Source organism: Haliotis rubra, unplaced genomic scaffold (genome assembly GCF_003918875.1).
Source record: "Haliotis rubra isolate DU_JTF1 unplaced genomic scaffold, ASM391887v1 Scf46, whole genome shotgun sequence".
In the NCBI taxonomy this organism is placed as follows: Eukaryota; Metazoa; Mollusca; class Gastropoda; order Lepetellida; family Haliotidae; genus Haliotis; species Haliotis rubra.
Window position 1 is genome coordinate 3,134,926 of NW_025767146.1, and position 22,123 is coordinate 3,157,048.

Here is a 22,123-nt window from a genome sequence, read left to right on the forward strand (position 1 = left end):
TGATCAGTGGATTGTCTGGTCCAGACTCGATTATTTACAGACCGCCGCCATATATCTGGATTATTGCTGAGTGCGGTGTAAAGCTAAACTCCCTCACTCACTCTTGTGTAGATTCATCCAGAAGAAGTGGAAGCAGGTGTTGGAAGCGATGATTGTGGCAGCCATGACAGGCCTAGTGGGCTATATTTCCATCTACTTCAACAATGACTGCGAACCCATGAAGGGCAACTCGGAGGAAGTTCCCATACAGGTTGGTCAGCACCCTCGTGTACTCTGTCACCAACACTCGTGTCAACACCATCCTGACCTACCCACTCACCCTTCACTTCCTCTCTTCCACATGTTCCCCTGCAGTGATATTGCTAGAATGTTGCTGAAAGCGGCGTAAAACTAAACTCACTCACTCTCTTCCACGTGTCCAATCTTCAGCTCTCACAGAATAAATAAATTTATCAAGTGTCTCTTTCAGTTTTTCTGTGTCTTCTCTATGTCTGTTTCTGTATGTCTGTATCTACCCTGTGTCTGTTTCCACGTGTCTGTATCTACCCTGTGTCTGTTTCAGTCTGTCTGTATCTACCCTGTGTCTGTTTCTTTATGTCTGTATCTACCCTGTGTCTGTTTCTGTATGTCTGTATCTACCCTGTGTCTGTTTCAGTTTTTCTGCCAAGATGGCTACTTCAGCTCAACATCCAGCATCTTCTTCCAGACACCTGAAGCTAGTGTCAAGAACCTCTTCCATGAGGATGTCGGTGAGTGATTGTTCTCCTTCCATGAGGATGTCGGTGAGTGATTGTTCTTCCTCCATGAGGATGTCGGTGAGTGATTGTTCTCCTTCCATGAGGTGTTGGTGAGTGATTGTTCTTCATGAGGGGATTCCAGTGAGGGGTGTCAGTGAGTGATTGTTCTCCTTCCATGAGGTGTTGGTGAGTGATTGTTCTCCTTCCATGAGGTGTTGGTGAGTGATTGTTCTCCTTCCATGAGGTGTTGGTGAGTGATTGTTCTCCTTCCATGAGGGTGTCAGTAAGTGTTGTTCTCCTTCCATGTGTTGGATTGTTCTCCCATTGTCATGGTGAGTGATTGTTCTCCTTCCATGATGTGTCGGTGAGTGATTGTTCTCCTTCCATGAGGTGTGTCGGTGAGTGATTGTTCTCCTTCCATGAGGTGTCGGTGAGTGATTGTTCTCCTTCCATGAGGTGTTGGTGAGTGATTGTTCTCCTTCCATGAGGGGGTGTCAGTGAGTGATTGTTCTCCTTCCATGAGGTGTCAGGTGAGTGATTGTTCTCCTTCCATGAGGTGTCAGTGAGTGATTGTTCTCCTTCCATGAGGTGTCGGTGAGTGATTGTTCTCCTTCCATGAGGTGTCGGTGAGTGATTGTTCTCCTTCCATGAGGTGTCGGTGAGTGATTGTTCTCCTTCCATGAGGTGTTGGTGAGTGATTGTTCTCCTTCCATGAGGGTGTCAGTGAGTGATTGTTCTCCTTCCATGAGGTGTCAGTGAGTGATTGTTCTCCTTCCATGAGGTGTCGTGGTGAGTGATTGTTCTCCTTCCATGAGGTGTTGGTGAGTGATTGTTCTCCTTCCATGAGGGTGTCAGTGAGTGATTGTTCTCCTTCCATGAGGGTGTCATTGTTCTCCTTCCATGAGGTGTCAGTGGTGATTGTTCTCCTTCCATGAGGTGTCAGTGAGTGATTGTTCTCCTTCCATGAGGTGTCGGTGAGTGATTGTTCTCCTTCCATGAGGTGTCGGTGAGTGATTGTTCTCCTTCCATGAGGTGTTGGTGAGTGATTGTTCTCCTTCCATGAGGGTGTCATTGAGTGATTGTTCTCCTTGCATGAGGTGTCAGTGAGTGATTGTTGTCCTCTCCATGAGGTGTCAGTGAGTGATTGTTCTCCTTCCATGAGGTGTCAGTGAGTGATTGTTCTCCTTCCATGAGGTGTCGGTGAGTGATTGTTCTCCTTCCATGAGGTGTCGGTGAGTGATTGTTCTCCTTCCATGAGGTGTCAGTGAGTGATTGTTCTCCTTCCATGAGGTGTGTCGGTGAGTGATTGTTCCTCCTTCCATGAGGTTCTCCTTCCAGTGAGTGTTGTTCCTCCTTCCATGAGGTGTCAGGTGAGTGATTGTTCTCCTTCCATGAGGTGTCAGTGAGTGATTGTTCTCCTTCCATGAGGTGTCAGTGAGTGATTGTTCTCCTTCCATGAGGTGTCAGTGAGTGATTGTTCTCCTTCCATGAGGTGTCAGTGAGTGATTGTTCTCCTTGCATGAGGTGTCGGTGAGTGATTGTTCTCCTTCCATGAGGTGTCGGTGAGTGATTGTTCTCCTTCCATGAGGTGTCAGTGAGTGATTGTTCTCCTTCCATGAGGTGTCAGTGAGTGATTGTTCTCCTTCCATCCATGAGGTGTCAGTGAGTGATTGTTCCTCCTTCCATGAGGTGTCAGTGAGTGATTGTTCTCCCTTCCATGAGGGTGTCAGTGAGTGATTGTTCTCCTTCCATGAGGTGTCAGTGAGTGATTGTTCTCCTTCCATGAGGTGTCAGTGAGTGATTGTTCTCCTTCCATGAGGTGTCGGTGAGTGATTGTTCTCCTTCCATGAGGTGTCGGTGAGTGATTGTTCTCCTTCCATGAGGTGTCGGTGAGTAATTGTTCTCCTTCCATGAGGTGTCTGTGAGTGATTGTGCTCCTTCCATGAGGGTGTCAGTAGGTGCAACTGTATTATATAATCACATGATTATATTGTGTGATCATTCCCTGCTGCTGCTGCTGTTGCTGTTGCTGTTGTTGTTGTTGTTGTTGTTGTTGTTGTTGTTGTTGTTGTTGTTGTTGTTGTTGTTGTTGTTGTTGTTGTTGTTCTTGTTGTTCTTGTTGATGATGATGGAAGTATATAACAGAAGCACACTTTCCATCAATCCTTTACTTACATGTGTCTCTGTTCCCCCAGGATCCTACAACATGGCGACACTGGGATTCTACACCCTTGGTTATTTCTTCTTGGCGTGCTGGACATATGGCCTGAGCGTGCCCAGTGGTTTATTTATTCCCAGCCTTCTGATTGGTGCAGCCTGGGGTCGGATGTTCGGTATCGTGCTACAGTACCTGGTCCCACATGCGGTCAGTGCAAACGTCATTGTCGGGTGGTTGCTGGATGTTGAGAGGAATTAGACTAGTGTGAGCCTTATCGGGTAGTTGCTGGATGTTGAGAGGAATGAGACTAGTGTGAGCCTTGTCGGGTTGTTGCTGGATGTTGAGAGGAATTAGACTAGTGTGAGCCTTGTCGGGTAGTTGCTGGATGTTGAGAGGAATTAGACTAGTGTGAGCCTTGTCGGGTAGTTGCTGGATGTTGAGAGGAATTAGACTAGTGTGAGCCTTGTCGGGTGGTTGCTGGATGTTGAGAGGAATGAGACTAGTGTGAGCCTTGTCGGGTTGTTGCTGGATGTTGAGAGGAATGAGACTAGTGTAAGCCTTGTCGGGTTGTTGCTGGATGTTGAGAGGAATGAGACTAGTGTAAGCCTTGTCGGGTTGTTGCTGGATGTTGAGAGGAATGAGACTAGTGTGAGCCTTGTCGGGTAGTTGCTGGATGTTGAGAGGAATTAGACTAGTGTAAGCCTTGTCGGGTGGTTGCTGGATGTTGAGAGGAATTAGACTAGTGTGAGCCTTGTTGGGTTGTTGCTGGATGTTGAGAGGAATGAGACTAGTGTAAGCCTTGTCGGGTGGTTGCTGGATGTTGAGAGGAATTAGACTAGTGTAAGCCTTGTCGGGTGGTTGCTGGATGTTGAGAGGAATTAGACTAGTGTAAGCCTTGTCGGGTGGTTGCTGGATGTTGAGAGGAATGAGACTAGTGTGAGCCTTGTCAGGTAGTTGCTGGATGTTGAGAGGAATGAGACCAGTGTGAGCCTTGTCAGGTAGTTGCTGGATGTCGAGAGTAATTAGACTAGTGTGTGCCTTGTCAGGTTGTTGCTGGATGTTGAGAGGAATGAGACTAGTGTGAGCCTTGTCGGGTGGTTGCTGGATGTTGAGAGGAATTAGACTAGTGTGAGCCTTGTCAGGTAGTTGCTGGATGTTGAGAGGAATGAGACTAGTGTGTGCCTTGTCGGGTAGTTGCTGGATGTTGAGAGGAATGAGACTAGTGTGAGCCTTGTCGGGTTGTTGCTGGATGTTGAGAGGAATTAGACTAGTGTGAGCCTTGTCGGGTGGTTGCTGGATGTTGAGAGGAATAGAGACTAGTGTGAGCCTTGTGTCGGGTAGTTGCTGGATGTTGAGAGGAATGAGACTAGTGTGAGCCTTGTCGGGTTGGTTGCTGGATGTTGAGAGGAATGAGACTAGTGTGAGCCTTGTCGAGGTGGTTGCTGGATGTTGAGAGAATTAGACTAGTGTGAGCCTTGTCGGGTGGTTGCTGGATGTTGAGAGGAATTAGACTAGTGTGAGCCTTGTCGGTGGTTGCTGGATGTTGAGAGGAATGAGAGACTAGTGTGAGCCTTGTCGGGTGGTTGCTGGATGTTGAGAGGAATTAGACTAGTGTGAGCCTTGCCTTGGGTAGTTGCTGGATGTTGAGAGGAATGAGACTATCGTGAGCCTTGTCGGGTGGTTGCTGGATGTTGAGAGGAATGAGACTAGTGTGAGCCTTGTCGGGTGGTTGCTGGATGTTGAGAGGAATTAGGCTAGTGTGAGCCTTGTCGGGTGGTTGCTGGATGTTGAGAGGAATGAGACTAGTGTGAGCCTTGTCGGGTGGTTGCTGGATGTTGAGAGGAATTAGACTAGTGTGAGCCTTGTCGGGTGGTTGCTGGATGTTGAGAGGAATGGAGACTAGTGTGAGCCTTGTTGGGTGGTTGCTGGATGTTGAGAGGAATGAGACTAGTGTGAGCCTTGTCGGGTAGTTGCTGGATGTTGAGAGGAATGAGACTAGTGTGAGCCTTGTCGGGTTGTTGCTGGATGTTGAGAGGAATTAGACTAGTGTGAGCCTTGTCGGGTAGTTGCTGGATGTTGAGAGGAATTAGACTAGTGTGAGCCTTGTCAGGTAGTTGCTGGATGTTGAGAGGAATGAGACTAGTGTGATCCTTGTCTGGTGGTTGCTGGATGTTGAGAGGAATTAGACTAGTGTGATCCTTGTCTGGTGGTTGCTGGATGTTGAGAGGAATTAGACTAGTGTGATCCTTGTCGGGTAGTTGCTGGATGTTGAGAGGAATGAGACTAGTGTGAGCCTTGTCGGGTTGTTGCTGGATGTTGAGAGGAATTAGACTAGTGTGAGCCTTGTCTGGTGGTTGCTGGATGTTGAGAGGAATGAGACTAGTGTGAGCCTTGTCGGGTGGTTGCTGGATGTTGAGAGGAATGAGACTAGTGTGAGCCTTGTCAGGTAGTTGCTGGATGTTGAGAGGAATGAGACTAGTGTGAGCCTTGTCAGGTAGTTGCTGGATGTTGAGAGGAATGAGACTAGTGTGAGCCTTGTCGGGTAGTTGCTGGATGTTGAGAGGAATGAGACTAGTGTGAGCCTTGTCGGGTTGTTGCTGGATGTTGAGAGGAATTAGACTAGTGTGAGCCTTGTCAGGTAGTTGCTGGATGTTGAGAGGAATGAGACTAGTGTGAGCCTTGTCGGGTTGTTGCTGGATGTTGAGAGGAATGAGACTAGTGTGAGCCTTGTTGTGTTGTAGCTGGAGGGACAAGTGACTCTCACCCTTGGATGAGTGAGTGAGGGTGTTGAGGTTACTCAGTATTATGTCACAGCATCTCAGCTTCTCAAGCCTGATGTGAGACATGAAATTTATCCGTTGTTTTTGTTAAATTAGGAAACTCAGGTATGGTGGTAATGAACCCAGAAACCCATAATACATGTATGGGGTTTCACTCATGCCTAAGGGAAACTACTCTTCATAGAGAATTCAAACAACTGGGCAACATGTGCTCCCCCAACTGTACAAAATGAAGTTATGATTACTCTGATTAGTGTGGAAGTAATGCTTGATGTCTCCTGTGTTGTTTTCCAGGACTGGGCAGACCCGGGCAAGTATGCTCTGATCGGAGCAGCTGCTCAACTGGGTGAGTCTGTGTGGCAGATGGCTGGGGTATAAATGTCATAGGCAACATATCGGGAGACGCAGATGTTGGAGTGTTTACTAGATATTCAGGCTAGGAAAAAGTTTAATTATGGTTTTTACACAGCACTTGGAAAGGTGATGGAGATTCCTTCATGTGAGAGGAACACAAGCTGACTATATAACTAGGATGTAACTAACCTGTTATACAACTTGCCATGATGGTATTTCATTAATAGTGAGAAATAGGAGAAATGCTTAAACTGAGACTGTTCCCTTACATTGCTGTATCTGTGATGAGAGTAAATGTTTCTTCCAATACCACTGTCTGTGATTGTTACAAGCATGTGTTTCTTGTACAGGTGATATTGTCCGGATGACTATCAGTCTGACCGCTACCACTGTCTGTGATTGTTTCAAGCATGTGTTTCTCGTGCAGGTGGTATTGTCCGGATGACAATCAGTCTCCACTGTCATGTGTTTCAAGCATGTGTTTCTCGTGCAGGTGGTATTGTCCGGATGACAATCAGCCTGACTGTCATTGTGATGGAGGCAACTAGCAACGTGACGTTTGGTCTTCCCATCATGATTGTGTTGATGGTGGCCAAATGGGTTGGTGACTTCTTCAACGAGGTACGTCTTTACACACTAAATATTGAATGATCAGAGTAGACTTTCAAAGGTTGTGTTTCTAAGCAAGCATACTTTTACAATTCCATTGATGTAGCTGGGATGCTGCTGGAGTCAACAAACACCATGAAGCATTTCACCCACTGGACTGGTGTAGTGACACTGGATGTACTACAGAACAGGTGTAGTGACACTAAGAATACAACAGGACTGGTGTAGTGACACTGGATGTACTACAGAACAGGTGTAGTGATACAAAACACGCTGCAGAACAGATATTGTGACACTAAAATTACAACAGGACTGGTGTCATGACACAAACTTCAGAACAGGTGTTCAACACTAACCATACTTCAGGACAGGTGTTCAACACTAACCATACTTCAGAACAGGTGTTCAACACTAACCATACTTCAGGACAGGTGTTGTGATACGAAACATACAACAGGACTGGTGTCATGACACAAACTTCAGGACAGGTGTTCAACACTAACCATACTTCAGGACAGGTGTTCAACACTAACCATACTTCAGAACAGGTGTTCAACACTAACCATACTTCAGGACAGGTGTTCAACACGAACCATACTTCAGAACAGGTGTTCAACACTAACCATACTTCAGAACAGGTGTTCAACACTAACCATACTTCAGGACAGGTGTTCAACACTAACCATACTTCAGGACAGGTGTTCAACACTAACCATACTTCAGGACAGGTGTTCAACACTAACCATACTTCAGGAACAGGTGTTCAACACTAACCATACTTCAGGACAGGTGTTCACTAACCATACTTCAGGACAGGTGTTCAACACTAACCATACTTCAGGACAGGTGTTCAACACTAACCATACTTCAGGACAGGTGTTCAACACTAACCATACTTCAGGACAGGTGTTCAACACTAACCATACTTCAGGACAGGTGTTCAGCACTAACCATACTTCAGGACAGGTGTTCAACACTAACCATACTTCAGGACAGGTGTTCAACACTAACCATACTTCAGGACAGGTGTTCAACACTAACCATACTTCAGGACAGGTGTTCAGGACTGTCAACATAACTTCAGGACAGGTGTTCAACACTAACCATACTTCAGGACAGGTGTTCAGCACTAACCATACTTCAGGACAGGTGTTCAAACATACTTCACTTAACCATAACTTCAGGACAGGTGTTCAACACTAACCATACTTCAGGACAGGTGTTCAACACTAACCATACTTCAGGACAGGTGTTCAATACCAAACACCTGGTGTCATGACACAAACTTCAGGACAGGTGGACAGGTCAACACTAACCATACTTCAGGACAGGTGTTCAACACTAACCATACTTCAGGACAGGTGTTCAACACTAACCATACTTCAGGACAGGTGTTCAACACTAACCATACTTCAGGACAGGTGTTCAGCACTAACCATCTTCAGGACAGGTGTTCAAACACTAACCATACTTGTCAGGACAGGGACAGGTGTTCAACACTAACCATACTTCAGGACAGGTGTTCAACACTAAATACTTCAGGACAGGTGTTCAGCACTTAACACTGTGTTCAACCATACTTCAGGACAGGTGTTCAACACTAACCATACTTCAGGACAGGTGTTCAACACTAACCATACTTCAGGACAGGTGTTCAACACTAACCATACTTCAGGACAGGTGTTCAACACTAACCATACTTCAGGACAGGTGTTCAACACTAACCATACTTCAGGACAGGTGTTCAACACTAACCATACTTCAGGACAGGTGTTCAACACTAACCATACTTCAGGACAGGTGTTGTGATACCAAACATACAACAGAGACTAATCATACCTTAGAACAGGTAGGCGTGCGTCATGTGTGACCTTCTGTTCCAGGGGATCTACGACATGCATGTGCACCTGCAGGGGGTCCCCATCCTGGGCTGGGAGCCGCCAGACATGAGCGCCAACATCTTCGCCACGTAAGATAATCATCACATTGCATAGAATCTGTGTTCGTATTCGAAATATTAGTGAAGATGATTCTTCTTTGGCCTCATGTGCCATTCAATTTGTTAACTTTGTATTACATCTGTATGGGTAATTGTATAACATTGGTAATGAGTCATTTTATCACATCTGTAACAGGTCATAGCACACCTGTAACTACTAACTAGGCATGGTATCACATCTTTAGCTTGTCATCTGACATCTGTAACAAGTCATAGCACACCTGTAACTACTAACTAGGCATGGTATCACATCTTTAGCTTGTCATATAACATCTGTAACAAGTCATAGCACACCTGTAACTACTAACTAGGCATGGTATCACATCTTTGTCATATAACTTGTCATATAACATCTGTAACAAGTCATAGCACACCTGTAACTACTAACTAGGCATGGTATCACATCTTTAGCTTGTCATATAACATCTGTAACAATTCATAGCACACCTGTAACTACTAACTAGGCATGGTATCACATCTTTAGCTTGTCATATAACATCTGTAACAAGTCATAGCACACCTGTAACTACTAACTAGGCATGGCATCACATCTTTAGCTTGTCATATAACATCTGTAACAAGTCATAGCACACCTGTAACTACTAACTAGGCATGGCATCACATCTTTAGCTTGTAATATAACATCTGTAACAAGTCATAGCACACCTGTAACTACTAACTAGGCATGGTATCACATCTTTAGCTTGTCATATAACGTCTGTAAGAAGACGTTTTTCATCCACAACTAGTTGTATCACAATCATCTGTAACAAGAAGTAAAAGAATGATTTCTGTTACTGATCAGTTTCTGTTACCTGTAACACATTTATTCACCTTGTGACGAAGAGCCATTTATTGGAACTTTGTATAGTACAGATGTACAGTTTAAGGCTAACTGTATACAACTGTTAGTGAGATGATGAATTATTAGGTCAATGATGTGTTTGTAGGTGTCTGTGTTTCAATATGTTCGAAGGTGTCAATAGACCGAGGTGATATTCCTTATGATGTCTATGTATCGATGTGTTCTGATCAAAGATGTCTGTTTAATAGTGCTATGTGTCCTGTGATGTCTGTGTATCGATGTGTCCTGTGATGTCTGTGTATCGATGTGTTCTGATCAAAGATGTCTGTGTAATAGATGTGTCCTGTGATGTCTGTGTATCGATGTGTTCTGATCAAAGGTGTCTATGTAATAGTGCTATGTGTCCTGTGATGTCTGTGTATCGATGTGTTCTGATCAAATTTGTCTATGTAATAGTGCTATGTGTTCTGTGATGTCTCTGTGTCGATGTGTCCTGTGAAGTCTCTGTGTCGATGTGTCCTGTGATGTCTCTGTGTCGATTTGTCCTGTGTATGTCCTGTGATGTCTCTGTGTCGATCAATGTGTCCTGTGATGTCTGTGTATGGATGTGTCCTGTGATGTCTGTGTATGATGTGTTCGGATGTGTCCTGTGATGTCTGTGTATCGATGTGTTCTGATCAAAGGTGTCTATGTAATAGTGCTATGTGTCCTGTGATGTCTGTGTATCGATGTGTTCTGATCAAAGGTGTCTATGTAATAGTGCTATGTGTCCTGTGATGTTTGTGTATCGATGTGTTCTGATCAAATGTGTCTATGTAATTGTGCTATGTGTTCTGTGATGTCTCTGTGTCGATGTGTCCTGTGATGTCTCTGTATGTCTGCTGTGTCTGATGTCTGTGATGTCTGATGTCTGTGTATGTGTTCTGTGATGTCTGTGTATGGATGTGTCCTGTGATGTCTGTGTATGGATGTGTCCTGTGATGTCTGTGTATGGATGTGTCCTGTGATGTCTGTGTATGGATGTGTCCTGTGATGTCTGTGTATGGATGTGTCCTGTGATGTCTGTGTATGGATGTGTCCTGTGATGTCTGTATGGATGTGTGGATGTCTCTTGATGTCTGTGTCCTGTGATGTCTGTATGTCTGTGTATCGATGTGTCCTGTGATGTCTGTGTATCGATGTGTCCTGTGGTGTCTGTGTATTGATGTGTCCTGTGATGTCTGTGTATGGATGTGTACTGTGATGTCTGTGTATGGATGTGTGCTGTGATGTGTGTGTAATGGATGTGTGATGTGTCCTGTGATGTCTGTGTATGTGTCTGATGTATGATGTGTCCTGTGATGTCTGTGTATGGATGTGTCCTGTGATGTCTGTGTATGGATGTGTCCTGTGATGTGTGTGTATTGATGTGTCCTGTGATGTCTGTGTATCGATGTGTCCTGTGATGTCTGTGTATCGATGTGTTCTGATCAAAGGTGTCTTTGTACCAATGTGATGTGTCGTATGATGTCTGTGTATCAATGTGTTATGGTCAAAGGTTTCTATGTACATGTGAGATGTGTCCGATGATGTCTGTGTATTGATGTGTTCTGATCAAAGGTGTCCATGTACCAATGCGATGGGTCATATGATGTCTGCGTATCTATGTGTTCTGATTAAAATTGTCTATGTACCAATGCGATGGGTCATATGATGTCTGCGTATCGATGTGTTCTGATCAAAGGTGTCTATGTACCAATGCGATGGGTCATATGATGTCTGCGTATCGATGTGTTTTTATCAAAGGTTTCTATGTACCTGTGAGATGTGTCCTATGATGTCTGTGTATCGATGTGTTCTGATCAAAGGTGTCTATGTACCAATGCGATGGGTCATATGATGTCTGCGTATCGATGTGTTAATCAAAGGTTTCTATGTACCTGTGAGATGTGTCTTATGATGTCGGTGTATCGATGTGTTCTGATCAAAGGTGTCTATGTACCAATGCGATGTGTCCTATGATGTCTGTGTATTGATGTGTTCTCTGTGCCAGTGAGGTGATGAGTCATCCAGTGACGGTGTTCAGGTCGGTTGAGTCGGTGGGACGTATAATGGATCTGCTGAAGAAGGAGACTCACAATGGCTACCCTGTGGTGGATGACTACAGTCCTGACCGATGTATAGTAAGTCACTGAACATTGTAGCTCAGCTGTCCCCTCATTCTGGAGCAGCAGTATGTTCTGGGCATCAAAATGAATTGTCACTTGTCCGCTATTTATGTGTAAAATATCTATATCACCTGATAAAACGATCTATTCATCTTTATTGTGGCTTCTATCTTCAAATCCTATCCTATTCCCTGTAGTTACTGCCATTAGTTCATGATATGTAATTTCTGTCACAAGTTGACAGCATTGATGATGAGGTCATGTGTTAAAGATGACCTGTTGTTGTTTCTGTCCAGTGGAGCTTTGTGAAGTGGGAAACAGATTACTAGAAACAACCAATAAGCAGATACGTTTGTTGTGTCCCGACTGCGTGACAGATCTAAGTTAACTGTGCTGGTGAAAGATGGAACAGTTGTGTGGTCACCACAGTCATTTGACACAGGAAAGTTGTTTGTTTGATGGGAAATGCTATATCTACACACTCTGGTGCATGCTGGGTTACGTTTCTTCCACCCTAACTGTGTTTAAACATGTAAAGAAAATTGTGTCGGTATAAAAATGAAATAAGTAGAACATTTCTGTGGTCCCCTCAGCCATTTGTTAGGTTAACACACAGTGTCGGATGTTAGCTCAAACACTGGTGACACATCACGTCAACATCGCTGATACAGACGGGAATTAGCCATCTATACTTCATTACATACCAGCAGATCATGACAGACCAGGTGAGACATTTCTAGCAATGATTTGCCACTTAAGTAACTCATGTTTCTGTTACAGCGAAGAGGCTTGATGTACGAATCATTTGGGACTTTCGAGGGCATGATCCTTAGGTCTCAACTTATCATGCTCATCAAATTCAAGGTCAGTTGCTAGATTCATCTTGACATAATTGAGCTCAACCTTGTACCTTGCAATATCATGTAGCTCATCACAGGTAGACAAACCCTATTCCCATGTGGCATCATGTAGGTCATTCTCACTCAGGTGAGACAACCTTGTACCTTGCAATATCATGTAGCTCATCACAGGTAGACAAAACCTATTCCCATGTGGCATCATGTAGGCCATTCTCACTCAGGTGAGACAACCTTGTACCTTGCAATATCATGTAGCTCATCACAGGTAGACAAACCCTATTCCCATGTGGCATCATGTAGGCCATTCCTCACTCAGGTGAGACAACCTTGTACCTTGCAATATCATGTAGCTCATCACAGGTAGACAAACCCTATTCTCATGTGGCATCATGTAGGTCATTCTCACTCAGGTAAGAGACAGCCTTGTACCTTGCAATATCATGTAGCTCATCACAGGTAGACAAACCCTATTCCCATGTGGCATCATGTAGGTCATTCTCACTCAGGTGAGACAACCTTGTACCTTGCAATATCATGTAGCTCATCACAGGTAGACAAAACCTATTCCCATGTGGCATCATGTAGGTCATTCTCACTCAGGTGAGACAACCTTGTACCTTGCAATATCATGTAGCTCATCACAGGTAGACAAACCCTATTCCCATGTGGCATCATGTAGGCCATTCTCACTCAGGTGAGACAACCTTGTACCTTGCAATATCATGTAGCTCATCACAGGTAGACAAACCCTATTCCCATGTGGCATCATGTAGGTCATTCTCACTCAGGTGAGACAACCTTGTACCTTGCAATATCATGTAGCTCATCACAGGTAGACAAACCCTATTCCCATGTGGCATCATGTAGGTCATTCTCACTCAGGTAAGACAACCTTGTACCTTGCAATATCATGTAGCTCATCACAGGTAGACAAACCCTATTCCCATGTGGCATCATGTAGGTCATTCTCACTCAGGTGAGACAACCTTGTACCTTGCAATATCATGTAGCTCATCACAGGTAGACAAACCCTATTCCCATGTGGCAAAATGTAGGCCATTCTCACTCAGGTGAGACAACCTTGTACCTTGCAATATCATGTAGCTCATCACAGGTAGACAAACCCTATTCCCATGTGGCATCATGTAGGCCATTCTCACTCAGGTGAGACAACCTTGTACCTTGCAATATCATGTAGCTCATCACAGGTAGACAAACCCTATTCCCATGTGGCATCATGTAGGTCATTCTCACTCAGGTGAGACAACCTTGTACCTTGCAATATCATGTAGCTCATCACAGGTAGACAAAACCTATTCCCATGTGGCATCATGTAGGCCATTCTCACTCAGGTGAGACAACCTTGTACCTTGCAATATCATGTAGCTCATCACAGGTAGACAAACCCTATTCCCATGTGGCATCATGTAGGTCATTCTCACTCAGGTGAGACAACCTTGTACCTTGCAATATCATGTAGCTCATCACAGGTAGACAAACCCTATTCTCATGTGGCATCATGTAGGTCATTCTCACTCAGGTAAGACAACCTTGTACCTTGCAATATCATGTAGCTCATCACAGGTAGACAAACCCTATTCCCATGTGGCATCATGTAGGTCATTCTCACTCAGGTGAGACAACCTTGTACCTTGCAATATCATGTAGCTCATCACAGGTAGACAAACCCTATTCCCATGTGGCATCATGTAGGTCATTCTCACTCAGGTGAGACAACCTTGTACCTTGCAATATCATGTAGCTCATCACAGGTAGACAAACCCTATTCCCATGTGGCATCATGTAGGCCATTCTCACTCAGGTGAGACAACCTTGTACCTTGCAATATCATGTAGCTCATCACAGGTAGACAAACCCTATTCCCATGTGGCATCATGTAGGTCATTCTCACTCAGGTGAGACAACCTTGTACCTTGCAATATCATGTAGCTCATCACAGGTAGACAAACCCTATTCCCATGTGGCATCATGTAGGTCATTCTCACTCAGGTGAGACAACCTTGTACCTTGCAATATCATGTAGCTCATCACAGGTAGACAAAACCTATTCCCATGTGGCATCATGTAGGTCATTCTCACTCAGGTGAGACAACCTTGTACCTTGCAATATCATGTAGCTCATCACAGGTAGACAAACCCTATTCCCATGTGGCATCATGTAGGTCATTCTCACTCAGGTAAGACAACCTTGTACCTTGCAATATCATGTAGCTCATCACAGGTAGACAAAACCCTATTCCCATGTGGCATCATGTAGGTCATTCTCACTCAGGTGAGACAACCTTGTACCTTGCAATATCATGTAGCTCATCACAGGTAGACAAACCCTATTCCCATGTGGCATCATGTAGGTCATTCTCACTCAGGTGAGACAACCTTGTACCTTGCAATATCATGTAGCTCATCACAGGTAGACAAACCCTATTCCCATGTGGCATCATGTAGGTCATTCTCACTCAGGTGAGACAACCTTGTACCTTGCAATATCATGTAGCTCATCACAGGTAGACAAACCCTATTCCCATGTGGCATCATGTAGGGTCATTCTCACTCAGGTGAGACAACCTTGTACCTTGCAATATCATGTAGCTCATCACAGGTAGACAAACCCTATTCCCATGTGGCATCATGTAGGTCATTCTCACTCAGGTGAGACAACCTTGTACCTTGCAATATCATGTAGCTCATCACAGGTAGACAAAACCCTATTCCCATGTGGCATCATGTAGGTCATTCTCACTCAGGTGAGACAACCTTGTACCTTGCAATATCATGTAGCTCATCACAGGTAGACAAAACCCTATTCCCATGTGGCATCATGTAGGTCATTCTCACTCAGGTGAGACAACCTTGTACCTTGCAATATCATGTAGCTCATCACAGGTAGACAAAACCTATTCCCATGTGGCATCATGTAGGTCATTCTCACTCAGGTGAGACAACCTTGTACCTTGCAATATCATGTAGCTCATCACAGGTAGACAAACCCTATTCCCATGTGGCATCATGTAGGTCATTCTCACTCAGGTGAGACAACCTTGTACCTTGCAATATCATGTAGCTCATCACAGGTAGACAAAACCTATTCCCATGTGGCATCATGTAGGTCATTCTCACTCAGGTGAGACAACCTTGTACCTTGCAATATCATGTAGCTCATCACAGGTAGACAAAACCTATTCCCATGTGGCATCATGTAGGCCATTCTCACTCAGGTGAGACAACCTTGTACCTTGCAATATCATGTAGCTCATCACAGGTAGACAAACCCTATTCCCATGTGGCATCATGTAGGTCATTCTCACTCAGGTGAGACAACCTTGTACCTTGCAATATCATGTAGCTCATCACAGGTAGACAAACCCTATTCCCATGTGGCATCATGTAGGTCATTCTCACTCAGGTGAGACAACCTTGTACCTTGCAATATCATGTAGCTCATCACAGGTAGACAAAACCTATTCCCATGTGGCATCATGTAGGCCATTCTCACTCAGGTGAGACAACCTTGTACCTTGCAATATCATGTAGCTCATCACAGGTAGACAAACCCTATTCCCATGTGGCATCATGTAGGTCATTCTCACTCAGGTGAGACAACCTTGTACCTTGCAATATCATGTAGCTCATCACAGGTAGACAAACCCTATTCCCATGTGGCATCATGTAGGTCATTCTCACTCAGGTGAGACAACCTTGTACCTTGCAATATCATGTAGCTCATCACAGGTAGACAAACCCTATTCCCATGTGGCATCATGTAGGTCATTCTCACTCAGGTGAGACAACCTTGTACCTTGCAATATCATGTAGCTCATCACAGGTAGACAAACCCTATTCCCATGTGGCATCATGTAGGTCATTCTCACTCAGGTGAGACAACCTTGTACCTTGCAATATCATGTAGCTCATCACAGGTAGACAAACCCTATTCCCATGTGGCATCATGTAGGCCATTCTCACTCAGGTGAGACAACCTTGTACCTTGCAATATCATGTAGCTCATCACAGGTAGACAAACCCTATTCCCATGTGGCATCATGTAGGTCATTCTCACTCAGGTGAGACAACCTTGTACCTTGCAATATCATGTAGCTCATCACAGGTAGACAAACCCTATTCCCATGTGGCATCATGTAGGTCATTCTCACTCAGGTGAGACAACCTTGTACCTTGCAATATCATGTAGCTCATCACAGGTAGACAAACCCTATTCCCATGTGGCATCATGTAGGTCATTCTCACTCAGGTGAGACAACCTTGTACCTTACAATATCATGTAGCTCATCACAGGTAGACAAAACCCTATTCCCATGTGGCATCATGTAGGCCATTCTCACTCAGGTGAGACAACCTTGTACCTTGCAATATCATGTAGCTCATCACAGGTAGACAAACCCTATTCCCATGTGGCATCATGTAGGTCATTCTCACTCAGGTGAGACAACCTTGTACCTTGCAATATCATGTAGCTCATCACAGGTAGACAAACCCTATTCCCATGTGGCATCATGTAGGTCATTCTCACTCAGGTGAGACAACCTTGTACCTTGCAATATCATGTAGCTCATCACAGGTAGACAAACCCTATTCCCATGTGGCATCATGTAGGTCATTCTCACTCAGGTGAGACAACCTTGTACCTTTGCAATATCATGTAGCTCATCACAGGTAGACAAACCCTATTCCCATGTGGCATCATGTAGGTCATTCTCACTCAGGTGAGACAACCTTGTACCTTGCAGTAACATCATGTAAAACCCTATTCCCATGTGGCATCATGTAGGTCGTTCTCACTCAGGTGAGACAACCTTGTACCTTGCAATATCATGTAGCTCATCACAGGTAGACAAACCCTATTCCCATGTGGCATCATGTAGGTCATTCTCACTCAGGTGAGACAACCTTGTACCTTGCAATATCATGTAGCTCATCACAGGTAGACAAACCCTATTCCCATGTGGCATCATGTAGGTCATTCTCACTCAGGTGAGACAACCTTGTACCTTGCAATATCATGTAGCTCATCACAGGTAGACAAAACCTATTCCCATGTGGCATCATGTAGGCCATTCTCACTCAGTGAGACAACCTTGTACCTTGCAATATCATGTAGCTCATCACAGGTAGACAAAACCTATTCCCATGTGGCATCATGTAGGCCATTCTCACTCAGGTGAGACAACCTTGTACCTTGCAATATCATGTAGCTCATCACAGGTAGACAAACCCCTATTCCCATGTGGCATCATGTAGGTCATTCTCACTCAGGTGAGACACACCTTGTGTACCTTGCAATACATGTAGCTCATCACAGGTAGACAAAACTCTATTCCCATGTGGCATCATGTAGGTCATTCTCACCTCAGGTGAGACAACCTTGTACCTTGCAATATCATGTAGCTCATCACAGGTAGACAAAAAACCTATTCCTCATGTGCAAACATGTAGGTCATTCTCACTCAGGTGAGACAACCTTGTACCTTGCAATATCATGTAGCTCATCACAGGTAGACAAACCCTATTCCCATGTGGCATCATGTAGGTCATTCTCACTCAGGTGAGACAACCTTGTACCTTGCAATATCATGTAGCTCATCACAGGTAGACAAAACCTATTCCCATGTGGCATCATGTAGGTCATTCTCACTCAGGTAAGACAACCTTGTACCTTGCAATATCATGTAGCTCATCACAGGTAGACAAACCCTATTCCCATGTGGCATCATGTAGGTCATTCTCACTCAGGTGAGACAACCTTGTACCTTGCAATATCATGTAGCTCATCACAGGTAGACAAACCTATTCCCATGTGGCATCATGTGCCTTCTCACTCAGGTGAGACAACCTTTGTACCTTGCAATATCATGTAGCTCATCACAGGTAGACAAACCCTATTCCCATGTGGCATCATGTAGGTCATTCTCACTCAGGTGAGACAACCTTGTACCTTGCAATATCATGTAGCTCATCACAGGTAGACAAACCCTATTCCCATGTGGCATCATGTAGGTCATTCTCACTCAGGTGAGACAACCTTGTACCTTGCAATATCATGTAGCTCATCACAGGTAGACAAACCCTATTCCCATGTGGCATCATGTAGGCCATTTCTCACTCAGGTGAGACAACCTTGTACCTTGCAATATCATGTAGCTCATCACAGGTAGACAAAACCTATTCCCATGTGGCATCATGTAGGTCATTCTCACTCAGGTGAGACAACCTTGTACCTTGCAATATCATGTAGCTCATCACAGGTAGACAAAACCTATTCCCATGTGGCATCATGTAGGCCATTCTCACTCAGGTGAGACAACCTTGTACCTTGCAATATCATGTAGCTCATCACAGGTAGACAAACCCTATTCCCATGTGGCATCATGTAGGTCATTCTCACTCAGGTGAGACAACCTTGTACCTTGTAATATCATGTAGCTCATCACAGGTAGACAAACCCCCTATTCTTCCCATGTGGCATCATGTAGGTCATTCTCACTCAGGTGTAGACAACCTTGTACCTTGCAATATCATGTAGCTCATCACAGGTAGACAAACCCTATTCCCATGTGGCATCATGTAGGTCATTCTCACTCAGGTAAGACAACCTTGTACCTGCAATATCATGTAGCTCATCACAGGTAGACAAACCCTATTCCCATGTGGCATCATGTAGGTCATTCTCACTCAGGTGAGACAACCTTGTACCTGCAATATCATGTAGCTCATCACAGGTAGACAAACCCTATTCCCATGTGGCATCATGTAGGTCATTCTCACTCAGGTGAGACAACCTTGTACCTTGCAATATCATGTAGCTCATCACAGGTAGACAAACCCTATTCCCATGTGGCAATCATGTCATGGTAAGGACAACCTTATGCCCATTCTCACTCAGGTGAGATTCCCATGTGGCTTCATAAAGGCCAACCTTGTACCTTGGCAATATCATGTAGCTCATCACAGGTAGACAAACCCTATTCCCCATGTGGCATCATGTAGGTCATTCTCACTCAGGTGAGACAACCTTGTACCTTGCAATATCATGTAGCTCATCACAGGTAGATGCAAACCCTATTCCCATGTGGCATCATGTAGGTCACAATTTCTCATAGGGTGGGCGAAGCATTCCACGGCCATCAGGTAGAGACAACCATCTTTGTACTTCTTGCAATTCTTATCATGTAGCTTGGCGCATCACAGGCTCAGATCTAAAACCTATTCCCATAGGTGATCATGTAGGCTATTCTCACCAGGTAAGAGACAACTTGCAATATAGTACTGTGTCGTAGCTCATCACAGGTAGACAAACCCTATTCTATGTGGCATCATGTGTAGGCCATTCTCACTCAGGTAGAGACCGTCCTTGTACCTTCCGCAATATCATGTAGCTCATCACAGGTAGACAAACCCTATTCCCATGTGGCATCATGTAGGTCATTCTCACTCAGGTGAGACAACCTTATACCTTGCAATATCATGTAGCTCATCTACAGGTAGACAAACCCTATTCCCATGCTGTGGCATCATGTAGGCTCATTCTCAGTCTGGTGAGACAACCTTGTACCTTCGCAATATCATGTAGCTCATCACAGGTCAAACCCTGATTCCCATGTGGCATCATCGCTAAGGTCCATTCTCAGTCTGGTGAGACAACCAAACAAAATCTCCCAATATCATAGTAGCTCATCACAGGTGGATGAGCCCTATTCCATGTGGCCATACATGTAGGCCATTCTCACTTTCAGGTGAGACAACCTTGTACTCTTGTAATATCATGTAGCTCATCACAGGTAGACAAACCCTATTCCCATGTGGCATCATGTAGGTCATTCTCACTCAGGGTGAGACAACCTTGTACCCGGCAGCAATATCATGTAGCTCATCACAGGTAGACAAACCCTATTCCCATGTGGCATCATGTAGGTATATTCTCACTCAGGTGAGACAACCTTGTACCTTTGCAATATCATGTAGCTCATCACAGGTAGACAAACCCTATTCCCATGTGGCATCATGGTAGGTCATTCTCACTCAGGTGAGACAACCTTGTACCTTGCAATATCATGTAGCTCATCACAGGTAGACAAACCCTATTCCTCATGTGGCATCATGTAGGCTCATTCTCACCAGGTGTAAGACAACCTTGTAAATTTGCAATAATGCTGTAGAAACATCACAGGTATGCAAACCCATTCCAGGTCATTGCCTCGGAATTCTAGGTGAGTAATAAAATCTTGTACCTTGCAATTATCATGTGGCTCACATAGACAAAACCTATTCCCATGTGGCATCATGGGCTGGCCTCGTAATCAGGTGAGACAACCTTGTACCTTGCAATATCATGTAGCTCATCACAGGTAGACAAACCCTATTCCCATGTGGCATCATGTAGGTCATTCTCACTCAGGTGAGACAACCTTGTACCTTGCAATATCATGTAGCTCATCACAGGTAGACAAAACCTATTCCCATGTGGCATCATGTAGGCCATTCTCACTCAGGTAAGACAACCTTGTACCTTGCAATATCATGTAGCTCATCACAGGTAGACAAACCCTATTCCCATGTGGCATCATGTAGGTCATTCTCACTCAGGTAAGACAACCTTGTACCTTGCAATACATGTAGCTCATCACAGGTAGACAAACCCTATTCCCATGTGGCATCATGTAGGTCATTCTCACTCAGGTGAGACAACCTTGTACCTTGCAATATCATGTAGCTCATCACAGGTAGACAAACCCTATTCCCATGTGGCATCATGTAGGTCATTCTCACTCAGGTGAGACAACCTTGTACCTTTGCAATATCATGTAGCTCATCACAGGTAGACAAACCCTATTCCCATGTGGCATCATGTAGGTCATTCTCACTCAGGTGAGACAACCTTGTACCTTGCAATATCATGTAGCTCATCACAGGTAGACAAAACCTATTCCCATGTGGCATCATGTAGGCCATTCTCACCAGGTGAGACAACCTTGTACCTTTGCAATATCATGTAGCTCATCACAGGTAGACAAACCCTATTCCCATGTGGCATCATGTAGGTCATTCTCACTCAGGTAAGACAACCTTGTACCTTGCAATATCATGTAGCTCATCACAGGTAGACAAACCCTATTCCCATGTGGCATCATGTAGGTCATTCTCACTCAGGTAAGACAACCTTGTACCTTGCAATATCATGTAGCTCATCACAGGTAGACAAACCCTATTCCCATGTGGCATCATGTAGGTCATTCTCACTCAGGTAAGACAACCTTGTACCTTGCAATATCATGTAGCTCATCACAGGTAGACAAACCCTATTCCCATGTGGCATCATGTAGGTCATTCTCACTCAGGTGAGACAACCTTGTACCTTGCAATATCATGTAGCTCATCACAGGTAGACAAAACCTATTCCCATGTGGCATCATGTAGGCCATTCTCACTCAGGTAAGACAACCTTGTACCTTGCAATATCATGTAGCTCATCACAGGTAGACAAACCCTATTCTCATGTGGCATCATGTAGGTCATTCTCACTCAGGTAAGACAACCTTGTACCTTGCAATATCATGTAGCTCATCACAGGTAGACAAACCCTATTCCCATGTGGCATCATGTAGGTCATTCTCACTCAGGTGAGACAACCTTGTACCTTG

The 22,123-nt window shown here is 44.6% G+C and overlaps 1 protein-coding gene across 3 annotated transcripts in view; it reads left to right on the top strand.

Annotated features, from left to right (window-relative positions):
* The window catches only part of LOC124290189 (H(+)/Cl(-) exchange transporter 7-like), a 46,520-nt gene that overhangs the window by 21,487 nt on the left and 2,910 nt on the right, over positions 1–22,123 (top strand). For all 3 annotated transcript variants that reach the window (XM_046726888.1, XM_046726889.1, XM_046726890.1), the window contains 8 exons: positions 112–250; positions 656–749; positions 2,933–3,102; positions 5,970–6,021; positions 6,523–6,650; positions 8,522–8,607; positions 11,475–11,604; positions 12,370–12,453. In XM_046726888.1, coding sequence (XP_046582844.1) covers positions 112–250; positions 656–749; positions 2,933–3,102; positions 5,970–6,021; positions 6,523–6,650; positions 8,522–8,607; positions 11,475–11,604; positions 12,370–12,453 — 883 coding nt within the window. The remainder of the gene's footprint in view (positions 1–111; positions 251–655; positions 750–2,932; positions 3,103–5,969; positions 6,022–6,522; positions 6,651–8,521; positions 8,608–11,474; positions 11,605–12,369; positions 12,454–22,123) is intronic.